The sequence below is a fragment of the Serinus canaria genome, chromosome Z, assembly GCF_022539315.1.
Source record: "Serinus canaria isolate serCan28SL12 chromosome Z, serCan2020, whole genome shotgun sequence".
NCBI classification, from domain to species: domain Eukaryota; kingdom Metazoa; phylum Chordata; class Aves; order Passeriformes; family Fringillidae; genus Serinus; species Serinus canaria.
In genome coordinates this window covers 32,975,059-32,988,549 of record NC_066343.1, presented here as the reverse complement: position 1 = coordinate 32,988,549, position 13,491 = coordinate 32,975,059, and the positions used below count along the sequence as shown (strand labels likewise).

The following is a 13,491-nucleotide window of genomic DNA, read 5'->3' as shown; positions in this document are numbered from 1 at the left end:
CAGTCAATATATTTGTCAATATTTTAAGTTCACCAAATACATTTAAATTCTATTCTACTGTACAATGCTTAGTTGTACATACGCTAATGCACCATACAGACTGCCAAAACACTGCATATGTCCTTAACTACCTTAAGGACCTAAATATAAAGAAGTCAAAACATTTGTGATGGAAATTATGATAACTAATTCTTCTCCACAAAGAGAGCTTGTAGATCCCTTGTTAGTACAAAATATCGCCTCTCCTCAAAATACTCAGCTATTCCAAAAACGACTACTAACTGAATTTGAGCAAAGCATTAGTTTCGCTAGGGGTAGAGAACCTAAGCATGTTTTAGACATTTTTATAACAATTAACTCTCTATTAACAGCAAAAGCAAAGAAGCCATACCCAGCTGAATGCATCCACCAATGCCAAGAAGAGAAGCTGCACTGTGATAAAGAGGCAGAGTAATATAAATGATGTCTTCTGAAGTAGCACCAAAAGCCCACAGTCCAGCAGCTCCTTTAAGAATCTGTAAATGACTAATGACTGCTGCCTTTGGAAGACCTGCAATAAAATCAAAATAATGCATTAAAGCATTTCTTAAAGGGAATCTGTGTATGAAGTCTCTAAAATCATAAACAAGTCAATTCATACTTCTGTAATCAAATTGTCAACCATCTTTTTAGATGGCTATAAATAGATAATTGGCTGTTAAATACAATATTGCACATTAATGTACACATAAAGATTAGCCTTTTTGTAACCTCATCTCTTTGCTATTTACTTTGATGTCTCATTCATTCAAATAAGTGGAAACATGAAGAAATGCACTGGTTTGCTGCTAGCAAATTATATAAAGCAAGAAGGGACAAAAAATTTACTGTAGATATGGACTTCTTTCAACATAAAGAGGCATCACACCAGATCTTGTTCAGGCAAGAGTCACAGTGATTGTAAGGTAAATAAGAAAGGTATGGGACCTACATGGAGTAGGTCACACAGTGGGTGCTTATCTAGGCATCATACATCTTTGTTTTGGAACTCTATGAAGTCTATGATGAATTAACAAAAATGAAAAAATCAGTTGGGTTCTTCTGAATGAGTTTCTTCAAGTTCAGCACAGCACTTCTCTTCAGCAACATGCAGACTCACAGGTAAGGGCTTCTTGTGCTACTACTCTGGTACCTATTAATCTGAGTAGGGGATGTGATCTTGCATAATCGATGTGCTCTCAAACACACACACAAAAATTTCACTCTGAGTCAGGCTGATGATGAACAGTGAGAACAGTTCAATACTTCAAAAAATATAATGATTCATAAAGTTTTCTCACCTATTCTTGCAAAGCTATTGTTCATTTGAAGACTTAGCTAGAGCTGCAAGTATAATCTGTGGAGTTGAGCTACCCTCCAGGCTATTCCACTTTTCTACACTTAAGTGAAAAGGGAATATGCCTAGGTTGCCAATAAATTGCTTACAGCAAGAAGTTTTCTACAGTCTCGAGGTTTTACTTCTGCCTTTACAGAGAGGTTACTACAGACTGTGCAAAATACTCCTTTCTTTTAACTAAGATTATCAGTCAAAACATACGAAAATGTTCAGTAACTCAAAATTAGTTATTCCATACTCTTCACACTACACAAACCCTATGATTTTAGCTACACAGTACATAATAGAAATTCAATGTAAATTCATGTATTTCATACAAAGTTTCAAAAATATTTTAAATTCTACATAACTGAAACTTGAGACTTCACACAGATACTCTGATTCTAATTGTAAGAACAAAATCATCCCACCTGGATAATTCTCTAATTTTTTTTTTTAGCTAATTTAACTCCCAACTCTTAACAAGCAAGCCTAAGCATATTTCTATTAGTAGTATTACAAATACAACCTCATCTCTTGTCAATATTTATAACTTCATAACTTATTGGAGACTGATGCTCTTATTTCCTAATTTTTCCTGAGAACCTGAAGCAAATGAATTAAATTATTATTTGTATTAAGGATCAAAGCCTCAAACCACACATGCATTTTCGATCTTCATGTGGCTATAACTGTTGTGTTCAATTGAATGAGAATGCCAAGCCACTCAGCTTAAAAACAATGCTGCCTTTCATGTTAGCAATCAGGTTTTTTTAAGTCTTAGCTTCTTAGCTGCTGGAGCACAATTCAGACATCTGTTTCTAAACTAAAAGGCTAGTAACTTAATCCTATTTTCTGTCTCTACAGTGACTTGCATAAAACATTACTTAATGAAAGAAAAACAAATGTCTATTTGTGTGTTTCAAGATTCTTTTTTAAAGTTCTAGGTAAAAATCTTAATAACTTCAGCTAGGCAGTGTTGTGTGGTTACAAAATATTGTCTATTAAGATTGTAAACTGACCAAAAGAGCAATGTTTTATAAACACCTTAGCTGTGAAGTAATAAGAGGTAAAGCCTCTCATACTATTTGTACAATGTGGCAGAAAAAAATAAAGAAGAGAAACCCATAAATCACCGAAGAAAAACACAAGGAATATTGGTGGTTTTCTACAGTAATGCTTCTAGATGAGAAACATGACATTTTGCTATTGAGATACCAGAGCTTCAGAAAAACCTAGTTTCTAGATGAAAGCTGAAGGAAAACATGGACTCTTTAGAAGATCTGTACCTGTTGTTCCTGAAGTGAATATATATAAAACAGCTGACTTGAGGTTGTTGGCAGAGCATCGATTAACTGGAACAGGGTCTTCAGATGCAGCTTCTATTTTGTCTAAAAGGGTATGCACATTTGGCAACTTGGAGTCCTTGGCCATTATCCAAACACTGACATCTTTTTGAAGTTTAGGAAGAATTTCTTCCAACGTCCCAAGCAAATCTTAAAAATTAACATGAAACAAAGTTAATTCTATTATGCCTTCACAAAACTAGAGAATAAAGTATTTTTTTTCTTAAAGTTTTACTTTTTATAATAGAAAAAAAAATGCAAGTCACCTCCATGGATACAGATTCAATAAAATAACAATGAACCAGAATGAAAATCCATTGAAAACAAGATATAACGAGCTAAAAACACCGCTGACCCCATCCCATAGTAGAATGGCCAACTAGCTGTCAAGGCAAACTTGAGAGCCTTGATCACTAGCTCCTATTGTCCACATGATTTTAGGTAACCTCAGTCATTGAATGAAAATGTGGTTAAGTCTCAACTTCAAATAAATCTTGAAGAAATCCATGGAGGCAGATACATACATAACTGATGATTACAGTACAGGTTTCCTCGGATGCCCTCAACCGCAATCTCCTATTGAGAACTAATTGTTTTTCAAAAGAACAGAAGTGACTAATTTTAAAAGAAACAGCAGTTTAATTAAGTTCTGTTCTGTTGGCTTATCAGGAAAGAAACAATTCTGTTGGCTTATCAGGAAAGAAACAATGAGAGAAGTTCCTAGAGTTAATAAAAAATAAAATATAAAGAGAAGCCAATCCTTAAATAATCTATTTGGTATTTATATTTTGAAGCACTTTTACAAATGTCACTTTCTCAGAAGACTGCACCGTCATTAAAGTACTAATCCAAGAAACATGCCAAGAACAGGAACAATACTGTTTCAAATAGAACTCATTTACACCTTAGGGCTTTGATACATCTCAGTCTAAGTAATTAATCTTACAAATATAACTGTGGGTATAAATTTATTTTATTATCTCAGTACTTGTAATAATTAAAGTTGAATAAACTTTGAATAAACAAAGTTGAATAAACTTGAATAAACAAAGTTGACATGACTCACCCAGAACCTCACAATGAGGCATTGCCAGAGCCAGCATTTGAAACCCTGATGTCAACTCCAAACTCACTTCACAAATATTAAATATGGATACCATATGCATAAATTTTATGCCAAAACCACTAATGATTTTTATGCTTTTAGAAAGTTGCTTTAATAATGACAGGCTGATGTAGTTATTTTAATTAATAGCATACAATTGCTATTACAGATATACAGCCTACTATCATCAACTAAACATGTATTACAAAGCTAAAGCCTACAGAGTACGAGTTTTATATATTTTATGAACATTTAGCAAATAGATCTGACCTAGTGTAACATTAAAAATTTTGTTTTCTAACTTCCTAGTACTGCAGAATGATTTCAGGAGGAAATCACCCAAATAATTTTAAAAATCTGAAAGATGCATAGCATCCTGTTTGAATTACTGGAGTACAGTCTCACTATAGACAGCAACAGAGTGAAAAAATTTGAACAAAAAATAATGTCAAGAACAGTAGTATTAACTGCAGGAAACCTGATGCCATGAATGTTCATTGGCATATTAATTCTGTCTAGCTGTGGTATTATGGAATTATGGCATATTTTTGAGCAATAAATAGAAAAATACAACTGTACTATTTCTAACATGTATTAGTAAACCAAGTGTGATGGAATAATTATGTACATATTACCTTCTCATACTGATTTTTGTCTTCCTATTATGCATATAGGTCTCTCAAATATACTAAGGATAGCTTGTGTAGAACCTAGCAAAAGAAACAGAGGTGCTGGAAGTAGCTGGAGCTCTATTTCTCTTTTCAAAACTAGTAGAAAATTTAGATTCTCTACCATTCTTTATTAATTCACTAGCTTCATCTACAATGCAAGTCTGTCAAAAAGAAGAGCATCTGCCTCTTGTTCTTTTTTCCCCATTTCATGCAGCAAAGGAAGAAAGATAGGAATTATTAATTTCAACCCTGCAGACACGCTCATTTAAGATTTGAGAATGACATGAGGACACAGTTCCCTTTTGGTAGACTGAAACATATCTACCCAAAATAGTTAAGATTAATCATCATATTAAACATACACACTCTTAATTTTTTCTCCAAACACTCACTCTTAAAACCACTGGGCTCTGGAGTTTTTACTGCTCTTGAACAATTAAATGATTACACAGCATAATTTTTCTGCTGTGCTCAGGAATCTAGTACTTGGAACAGTACCTTAACAGCTTGGAATTAAAAGTTATCATGAAAGAAACTTCTCAGCAGATAGCACAGAACAGCAGAAACAATAAATTATTTCCTGAATAAAAAAAGGTAAGTTAAAACAGCTGTATTCAAAGTGCCAGAAACTGAAAGTTACTTCTGGAACACACACGAGATGGGGTGTTTGGAGATGACTTTCAGTTGTACTAACATATTTCCAAATAATAACTCTCATGATGGTCAACCAATATGTTGTTCCCCAAACAGAAAAGTTCTGTGCCAGACATTGTGTAGGGCTGTCTAGTCTTTACATATCATCTTTTCCACCTGTCAGGAAGACACAATCCTCTAGGAAGAGCTATAATTTGTGTATTTCTAGAGGTACCTTGTATGTGCACTTTATATAGAAAAGCAATTACAGTAAAGCAATTCTGCTATTTAAACTTGGAGTTTTACTCAAATAATACTTTTTTACTCTTTAAACTATGAAACTATATTCAGATTTAGGGCCACTTGTTTTAGGAGAAATATCTCCTCATACAAAATTTGGCTAGTTCCATCTGTGCTGTTTACATTGCTTGTATACAAATGTTTGCCATTTCCTAATTATTTGGCTCCTACTGGGAAAAATATCTGGAATTGTTCAGGATGGATATGTTTTTCTGCTTTTGTTTGCTTTTTTTCTCCTCTTACTTTTAAAGCTTTATTCAGTAAAAGTTTGTGAAACTGTTACTTTATATTCACATGAATACATAACTCAGTTACATCTTTTGAGAAAGCAAGGAAAATATGTTTTGAACTACTCTTCCAGGCTTCTAGTTGCACAAAGGTTTTTTATGTTACTTTCTAGCAGAGAGATCATGCAGGCTGTTGGCAAGGACGCAGTCCCACGCTGATGAAAGGAATACATTAGATTATGAGATCAGTTTGTACTGAACAGAAAGTTACTCAGAAAGAAAACTCCATGAAATGGTTCTTACATAACTTTGATGTGTACCCTGGCTGATATGGTCAGGAAGTTATATCAAGTCTGGACTCTTCCCCACACTGTGCAGCCTCAGAAAGTAATTGTTACTTGTACTTGATCCCCCAAGTGACTCAGCACGGCTTCTCACAAAGCGATAATTGTAGAAAAGTCAGCTGTAGCTCAGGATCAGTGCTGGTGTCTTGAAGTGCCACTGAAGGCAGCAAAGGTAACAAAATAAACCACCTTGCAAATCACAGTCAACTCTTTTTTCCCCTCAAAGACCATCTGGGACAAGACACAGACTAAAGTAAGAGCAAGTGATCAAAGAGATATGGTGTCTAACAGAGCAGGTGTCTTCTACAGTCCTCTTGTACTAAATGTTTAGGTTTAAATAGCTTTTTATTCCAAAAGGATAAGAAAAGGTTGTTTCAATAGAATCCATTCTTTTTTTTCATTCATTCAGTGACTAACATGACAGATGAGACTTCTACTTGCATGTAACTTCAAATGACTTTAATTTACAAATACAAAAAATACTTTGCTTACTCGCTTTCTCCAGGATATAGACATAATTGTGTCTAGCTCAGAATACACTCAGCAGCAGCAAGCACTGCTAGTGCCTCAAGAGTAAAAACTTCTGGCCAGAAAAATGCATCTGGGAGACGTACCTCTGTACAGAACTGCAAAATCCCAAGATGGCTGTGAATAGAAGGCTCCTCTGGAGGTCACCTCGGTCCGATCTCCCTGCTCAAGCAGAGCCACGCAGAGCAGGCTGCCCACACGTGTCCATGCAGCATGTACACTCCCTTAATAGCCTTTGTTATCAGGACTGATGTAAATCAATCTCATGGAGTTTAGAAAGCAATCCTTTAACGGCTGAATCCTTGCACCAGAAGTCATGATGGCAATCTGGGATGTCCTACTCTGGGCTGAACTCTTCCCAATAGGAACAGCCTAGAGATACCCTGACAAATAAATTCTATTTGTGCATTTCTGTTGGGTCACTAAACTGTATTTGTTGTTCAGGAGTATTGCTGATGTAGATACTGCTATAGATAGAACAGATGCAATGTAATCCCTTCTTCAAGCAAGCCTTTGATCAATAGAAATATTTTGCCAAAAAGGACATAGATGTCTTCATTTTAAGCAGTGCCTTACCTCCTCTGTTTAAACAGCAGCTTTTAAACAACTAAGGGTGGCATAGTCTGGTAACATGTAGTAAGAATGAGCAGCTTTTGAAAGAGCAGAGCATACAGTTTCTTTCCTTCTCTTTTACAAGTTACTCATTGACTTAAAAGTTAGTTAACTACTGTTTTATTAAAAATGCAGTTTCAAACTCTAGCTTTTGAACCTCTTTCAAGAAACATTCCCCAAAATGGGAGTGGTGGGAGAAAATGTTTCTGGGAATGGAAGTGTGAAAAGGTTAAGCTAAAAATTAAAGCAAGAGCTAAATACTCTTGGAACATAGCAGACAAATGAGAGTAATTCAAGTAAAAAACTCTCTCTATTCTGACACAAAGGCAGATGGAATTACTGGAAAGGAACAGAAGGACTAAATATTGGCAAATAATAGAATCCATATTTGCCTTTTAGCCAGAGCCTGGGTGAGAAGACAAAAAAATTTACCTAATTGCACTAAATAAAGTAAAAGAGCATCAGTGACATAGAAAAAAACCCACACTTTTTGAGATAGTTATTTCATGTAAGAAACCAACAAGAGGAAGAAACCTTGAAGTTTTTGTAACATATCTGGGGCTTAGGAATAAAACATTCAATTGCTGAGTTCATAAACTACATTAAGACAAAATCAAACATACAAAACTTAAATACTACTAAAATACTCTGAACTCACATTAGAAAAAGCAATCCAAGTATGAGAGAATTGTCATATCAGAAGAAAGTCTGATTCCAAGTGCTGAAGCAAAGACAAGATAATTCCAATTGGATGGGCTTACCAAACCACAATGCCTGACAAATATGCAGGCACAACAAAAGTCAGGAGTAAAAAAAGGCATATGAGAGTGATCTTACAAGAGGCACCATGAAAAGTGTAACAAGGTATGGAAGACAATGCAACCATAAATAATACCAAACCTAATTGTATGGGGGTATCACATTTGTAAAAAATAAAAACGTTTTTGAAAATGAGGTACAAAAAACCTTCAAGATGTAATCATCTCACACAAAAGGAAGCTACATCACCATTCTGAGCAGGGAAGATTTTGCCATAAACAATCATTGGTGGGAATTGTTTCAGGCAGCAGGTGAAGGCTCCCTTCAGCATAAATGAAACCTTAATATTGACTAGATATACAGTAAGATGTAACAGTAGAACCTGTACACAGGTTCCTGTCCCAATGTGCTATTACAGACAAGAATTTCAAGAGCAAATTTGGTCTTGCTGAACACAGGCAGTCAAATTATTAAGGGCATAATTTCTCCTGTGCTGCAGTCTGTGAATAAGACCAAAGGTAATCCAAAACACTGAAGATAGTTTGTAACTATTGCAAGAAATAGAATTCCTAAATTAACCTGCATTTCTACATATTTTTAAAAGAAGTTCACTATCTAGAAATACTGCCATTACATACTGTTCTCTGATTTAAAAAAAAAAGTCTCGATTGCCAGACACGATGCCTGTCTATGGCAATGATAAATATTAGACCACAAGTGGATTGGTTTTAGTGTAAATACTTTGAAAAAAAATATATACCATGTTCAAACTATTCACAGTTCTGTGAAAATGGTGCCACAAGAGGAAAAAGAACAACTCTTGTTTATTGATGAGGAAGAATCCCTTGACACTCACAGTAACGCTGGATGAAAATATGTTTAATAGACCTTTAAGAATTATGTAGCTGACTGTGTAACCCTGGTGTCAAACATTGCTCTGCAATTTTTATAAAAATTAGGGGGAAATTATTATCTGTAATAATTAGGTTCAATATGTTTCTTTCAAGGGTGGTATGAGTTAGGCCTCACAGCCACTGGTCGGTGTATAAACTTTCAGTTGCCAAATCTGGACTCCTTTGGAGAGGCTCCTGTATGATGTGGTCAATAGCTGAGGACATAGCAACTTTAACTTCTTTCACAGAGAAAAATAAAAAAGAGCCTCTAGGTCCTTAAGAAAAATACTGAGAAGGCTCATGGGACTGTCAGACTTACAGCAGAGACTAAAAGCCATTAATAAAGTAAGTAAAATACTAACTGAGAGACGAAATTGTTGGTATTTCTGTTGTATCAGCTGTCTGCACACAGCTCTTCCCTTGTGAGCAGAGGCAGATTCCCAGAAGAACCTAGTTCAACACAGTTGCTCTTACTATCAGCTGCTGGCAGCAAATTAAGAGCAGAGAAGCACAGTTCCTAGTGCTGCCCTGCAAATGCTTTTTCATCCATTAGTTACTTCTAACTTAAATAAAAACTTCTCTCGGATACAAGCTCTGACCTAAAGTTTCTCCCTTTCCACAGTCAATGGGCAGAAAGTTCCTGAACATTAATTCCCTTCCTCAATCCATACACTCCAAAGTACTTATTCATAAGAAGGAGCTAAACAGGATTTTTTTAAAATTAAGTAAGAAAGCAAAATGAAAAGCTGTCAGTTCAGAAGTCTTGTTATCATGTATACATATTATATTTAAATTGGCTTTTGTTTCATTGGCTTGTTTTAATTACCTAACATCTTAAACTAGGAAACCATATAGAATCAGAATGAGAAGGCTTACAATCTAAAAATATGGAAGGGAAAAATCTTAAAGGCATTTTTGAAAACACAGCTTGATTGCAGCAGAGAACAGATGGAAGAAAATTCTATCATTTAGGTGTCATGGGTGTAAAACCCACAACTTGTGTAACAGCAGTAAAGCAAGAAGGTGTGCAACAGAAAAAAGGCAAAGGAGACTTGAAACAATACTTTAAAAGAGATGGGACAATATGGGACAAATAATATGCAATATTTAGATATATTTTCTTTCAATCAAGCATCAAGCTTCTGTGCGGTCCTTGAGCCTTGCAGGTTTACTTTCACTTCATTATAACTGAGTTTTGGCAAGTTATGTTTTGGATCTATCTTCAGTTTATGCATCAATCTAATTAAGCCAAATTTGAACATAAAATGTCCAGGATGCCTACAAGAAGACTTTAAATTCTTTGGAAGCATTTAATAAAAAATTAATACTCCAGAAAGTTGCACCACACACACTACCATTCAAACCTATTCAAACACAGCAATTTCTTCTACAATACAACACCAACAGTAAGTTTGTTAACCTCCTATATACTCTACTCCCAAAACTTTATTCTTGGAAAACTGTTGTACCTCTGCAAACAGTTGAACAGCACAGGCTGTGCAGTCCAAGTTTAGACCTTCCAGTTTTGCAGTGTGTTTGATCAGTAGAAGGATGGGCAGATAGTACAAGAGAATAAAGTACATGACTTAGGTAAGATTAAATTTGACTGTTTGAGAAGTAATGGAAAATTATTCTTAATAGGTCATTTTAATGCTTTCAGAAACACTTTTACTGACACAATTAAACACTCTGAACAGGCTGTACTTAGATGTGGAAAACTCTCCTGCAATACACATTTTTTAAGAAAAGATTAAATGGATGTTCACTAGCAGGGATATAATTGATTCTGCCTGAGAGGCTGAAGCTTTATAACATCTTGATGCCCCCTCCAGCTCTGTGTTTCTTTTTTTCTGTGAACATCTCTAGATCAGGTTTCCAACAAACAATCTGGAGGGCCAGGTATGTGGGAGATGTGACATTAAAAGCTTTGGATGTAGGAATGAGGAGTATACCCTACCTGCTCCCACAACTAGTATCTTGGGCTCACAGCTACTGACACAGTGAAGGAGAGATCTGAAGCGGACATTGAAGTTGAGGAACGCCACTACACAGCCCAACTTGGCCAGTCCGAACCACACGTGGATGAAGTCTGGCTCGTTCCCCATCAGCAAGGCCACCGTGTCTCCCTTCTTCAGAGCCTCGTGCTGCAGGAAGACCTGTGCTATCCTGTTACTCCTCCGGTCCACATCTCTGTAGGTGTGAACGGTCCCCTCGTAGATGAGGAACGGTTTGTGGGGCTGCTTCTCCGCCAGCTTCACAAACTTGTCCAGGACGGTGACAATCCTCCCTTGCAGCCGGTACATCTCCATTCTCGCCCCATAGGTCAACACTTTGAGCAGGTATCTCAGGTCGGCCCAGAAGTAGGGGAAGAGGAGTTTCTGGATGAAGTGCAAGGAAAGAATCCCGACAGCAGCCCCCGGTACCCAGGAGGGCGGCACTGGGAGCGGGTAGAGGTCGTCCCAGCCACGCATCTCCCCGCAGCCGGGCCGCCGGGCACACGGCCGGGCAGGGCGCGGAGGCGAAGGCCGGCACGGGCTGAGGCTCTTCCCGCCCTCACCTCCTCCACAGCGGGACGCCCGGACCAGCACGGCTCAGGAGTAAGGGAGACAGGGAGCTCCGACGGCACGACACGGCACGGCACGGCACAGCCGGAGTCCCCGCCCGCCTCAGCCTCGCCGCACCTGCGGGACGGCCCGGCGGGAGCGGGCCGGGAGTGCCTGCGCTGCCCGAGCACGGCTGAGGCCGGACACCTTCTCCCCCCTCGGCCCTGGGACTCACGCACAGCACCGGGCTGCTGCTGCTGCTGCTGTTGCTGCTGGGGCTGCTGCTGCTGCTGCTGTTGCTGCTGTTGCTGCTGTTGCTGCTGCTGCTGCTGGGGCTGCTGGGGCTGCTGCTGTTGCTGCCGGCGAGGCTCTGAGCCGCTCTCTGAGCCGGTTGCATAAGGAGCGATCTCCCTCTCGCCCCGCCGGGCGGCCGCAGCCCAGGGTTGGCTGCCGGCGAGGGCGGTGGCGGCCGAGCTCAGGAAGCCTCGCCCCGGGCCGAGGCGGCGGCTGGGCGAGCTCCGGGCGCGGTCCCGGGGAGGGCGGTGGGAGGCGCTGGGGGCAGGTGGCTCCCGCCGGCCGCTCCCGCCCCCCCCAAAGCCGGGACCCGCTGGCCCCCGGAGCCCGGCCCCGCCCCGCCCACAGGCTTGGCCCCGAAGGAGAGGAGGGGAGCAGGCACCTGAAGAGTTGAGCTGTGTTCCCAATTCTCTGGTTTTTTTTCTGATTTACCCCTAAGATCGACATCTGATTAGATTAAGAATGTACAGACATAGGTCTGTTATACGAACGCTGACTGGACATACATTGAAAACAAATTCAAACAAATTAAATAGTGCAAAACTAGATTATGAGTAGATTTCATGCCTCTTTAAAGGCGATACTCTCAGTAGGCGGGCAGGTTTTTATTGATACTGTAGTGGTCCTTACTTGTAAAGTATGTTTTGTCCTAGCTAGGACAAAATGGATTTGTATGTTCTGTCCTAGCTAGGTGTAAATTTACAGGAAGAAAGAAATACTTAGGTTTTCAGCTGATTTCAGAATCACTTCATCCAGAAGGACGTTCTGTGAGAATACAGAGTTCTAGTTTACTTTTCTTAGGCAGACATAACTTAAAGGGCCAATGTTTAAAATTTCTTCAAAGTAACTAATAGGCAGATTAAATGCTGCATTAACCTGTGCTTAACATACTCACTGTAGTTATTTGACTGACTGAAGTTTGGCTGTTGTTAACTGCTACAGAAATGTGCATAAATAATTAATAAAGGGAAAGGTTGTGAGTCATAAGGAAGGCGCATACTTATGTGTCGATTTGAAGGAAGATAGAGGTTGACAGATACTCTTGTTTGCAAAGATTGCTTTGAAGAAGGCAGAAAGAAAGCAGGAGGCACGGCAGTTTGGGTCAATGAAAAGCTCTTGGCGTATGGATGAGAGTGAGAGGAAAAGCAGTAGGTAATTGATAGAGCACAAAAGTAAAGTAAATACAGAATGGGCTGTGGAAAAGAGAGAGGTATTTTAAATATACTGTGCTGTGAGCTAAAACTCAGCCAGGCAACATTGTATTAACTAAGTGACTAATGATTAGTATGCCGCCGCATGTCGAATGAACAGAGAGGAAGAATTTTGTATCTTAGATGTTATCAGTGCTGCTAATTCCCAAGGACTGAAATGATGAGCAAGACCTTAACATAAAGACTCTGGTATTCTGGAATATGCAGTTTCAAAGCAAAATTGTAGGTTTGTGGTCTCTGAATTGTCCCTTTTCCTGTTAGTTCTACATAGAAATTATATTGATCCTCTTTACTCAATATCCAAGTTTCTTGTAAACATGAGCAATAACTTACTTCTTATATCCTCCTGAAGGGAGACAGGAAAATTCTCTAATGCATAAATTATTTTCCAGTAATTTTCTGGTCTGTTATAAAAATGGGTAAGACATGCCAAGAAATATCAATAGGCAATGGAAAAGTCACATAACTGGTGAAGCCATGCTGGAATTGGATTCAAACCCTTCCTGTGCCAGAATTCCTTTGGGATATTGGATTAATCTCTTACAATGTCCCCAAACTGGGTTATTTAGTCAAGCCACATGCCTAACCCTACACCTTAAGGCCCTCTTAGTGTCTCTATTTGATGGTTACACAAACAACTATAGATAAGGACACGAGGATCTGCAGTTTCT

The 13,491-nt window shown here is 38.5% G+C and overlaps 1 protein-coding gene across 1 annotated transcript in view; it reads right to left on the bottom strand.

Annotated features, from left to right (window-relative positions):
• The window catches only part of SLC27A6 (solute carrier family 27 member 6), a 41,180-nt gene extending 29,816 nt beyond the window's left edge, over positions 1 to 11,364 (bottom strand). Inside the window, 3 exon segments of the mRNA XM_009096084.3 lie at positions 392 to 550; positions 2,644 to 2,850; positions 10,730 to 11,364. Coding sequence (XP_009094332.2) covers positions 392 to 550; positions 2,644 to 2,850; positions 10,730 to 11,243 — 880 coding nt within the window. The 5' untranslated portion in view covers positions 11,244 to 11,364.
• Between the last annotated feature and the right edge of the window lie 2,127 nt (positions 11,365 to 13,491).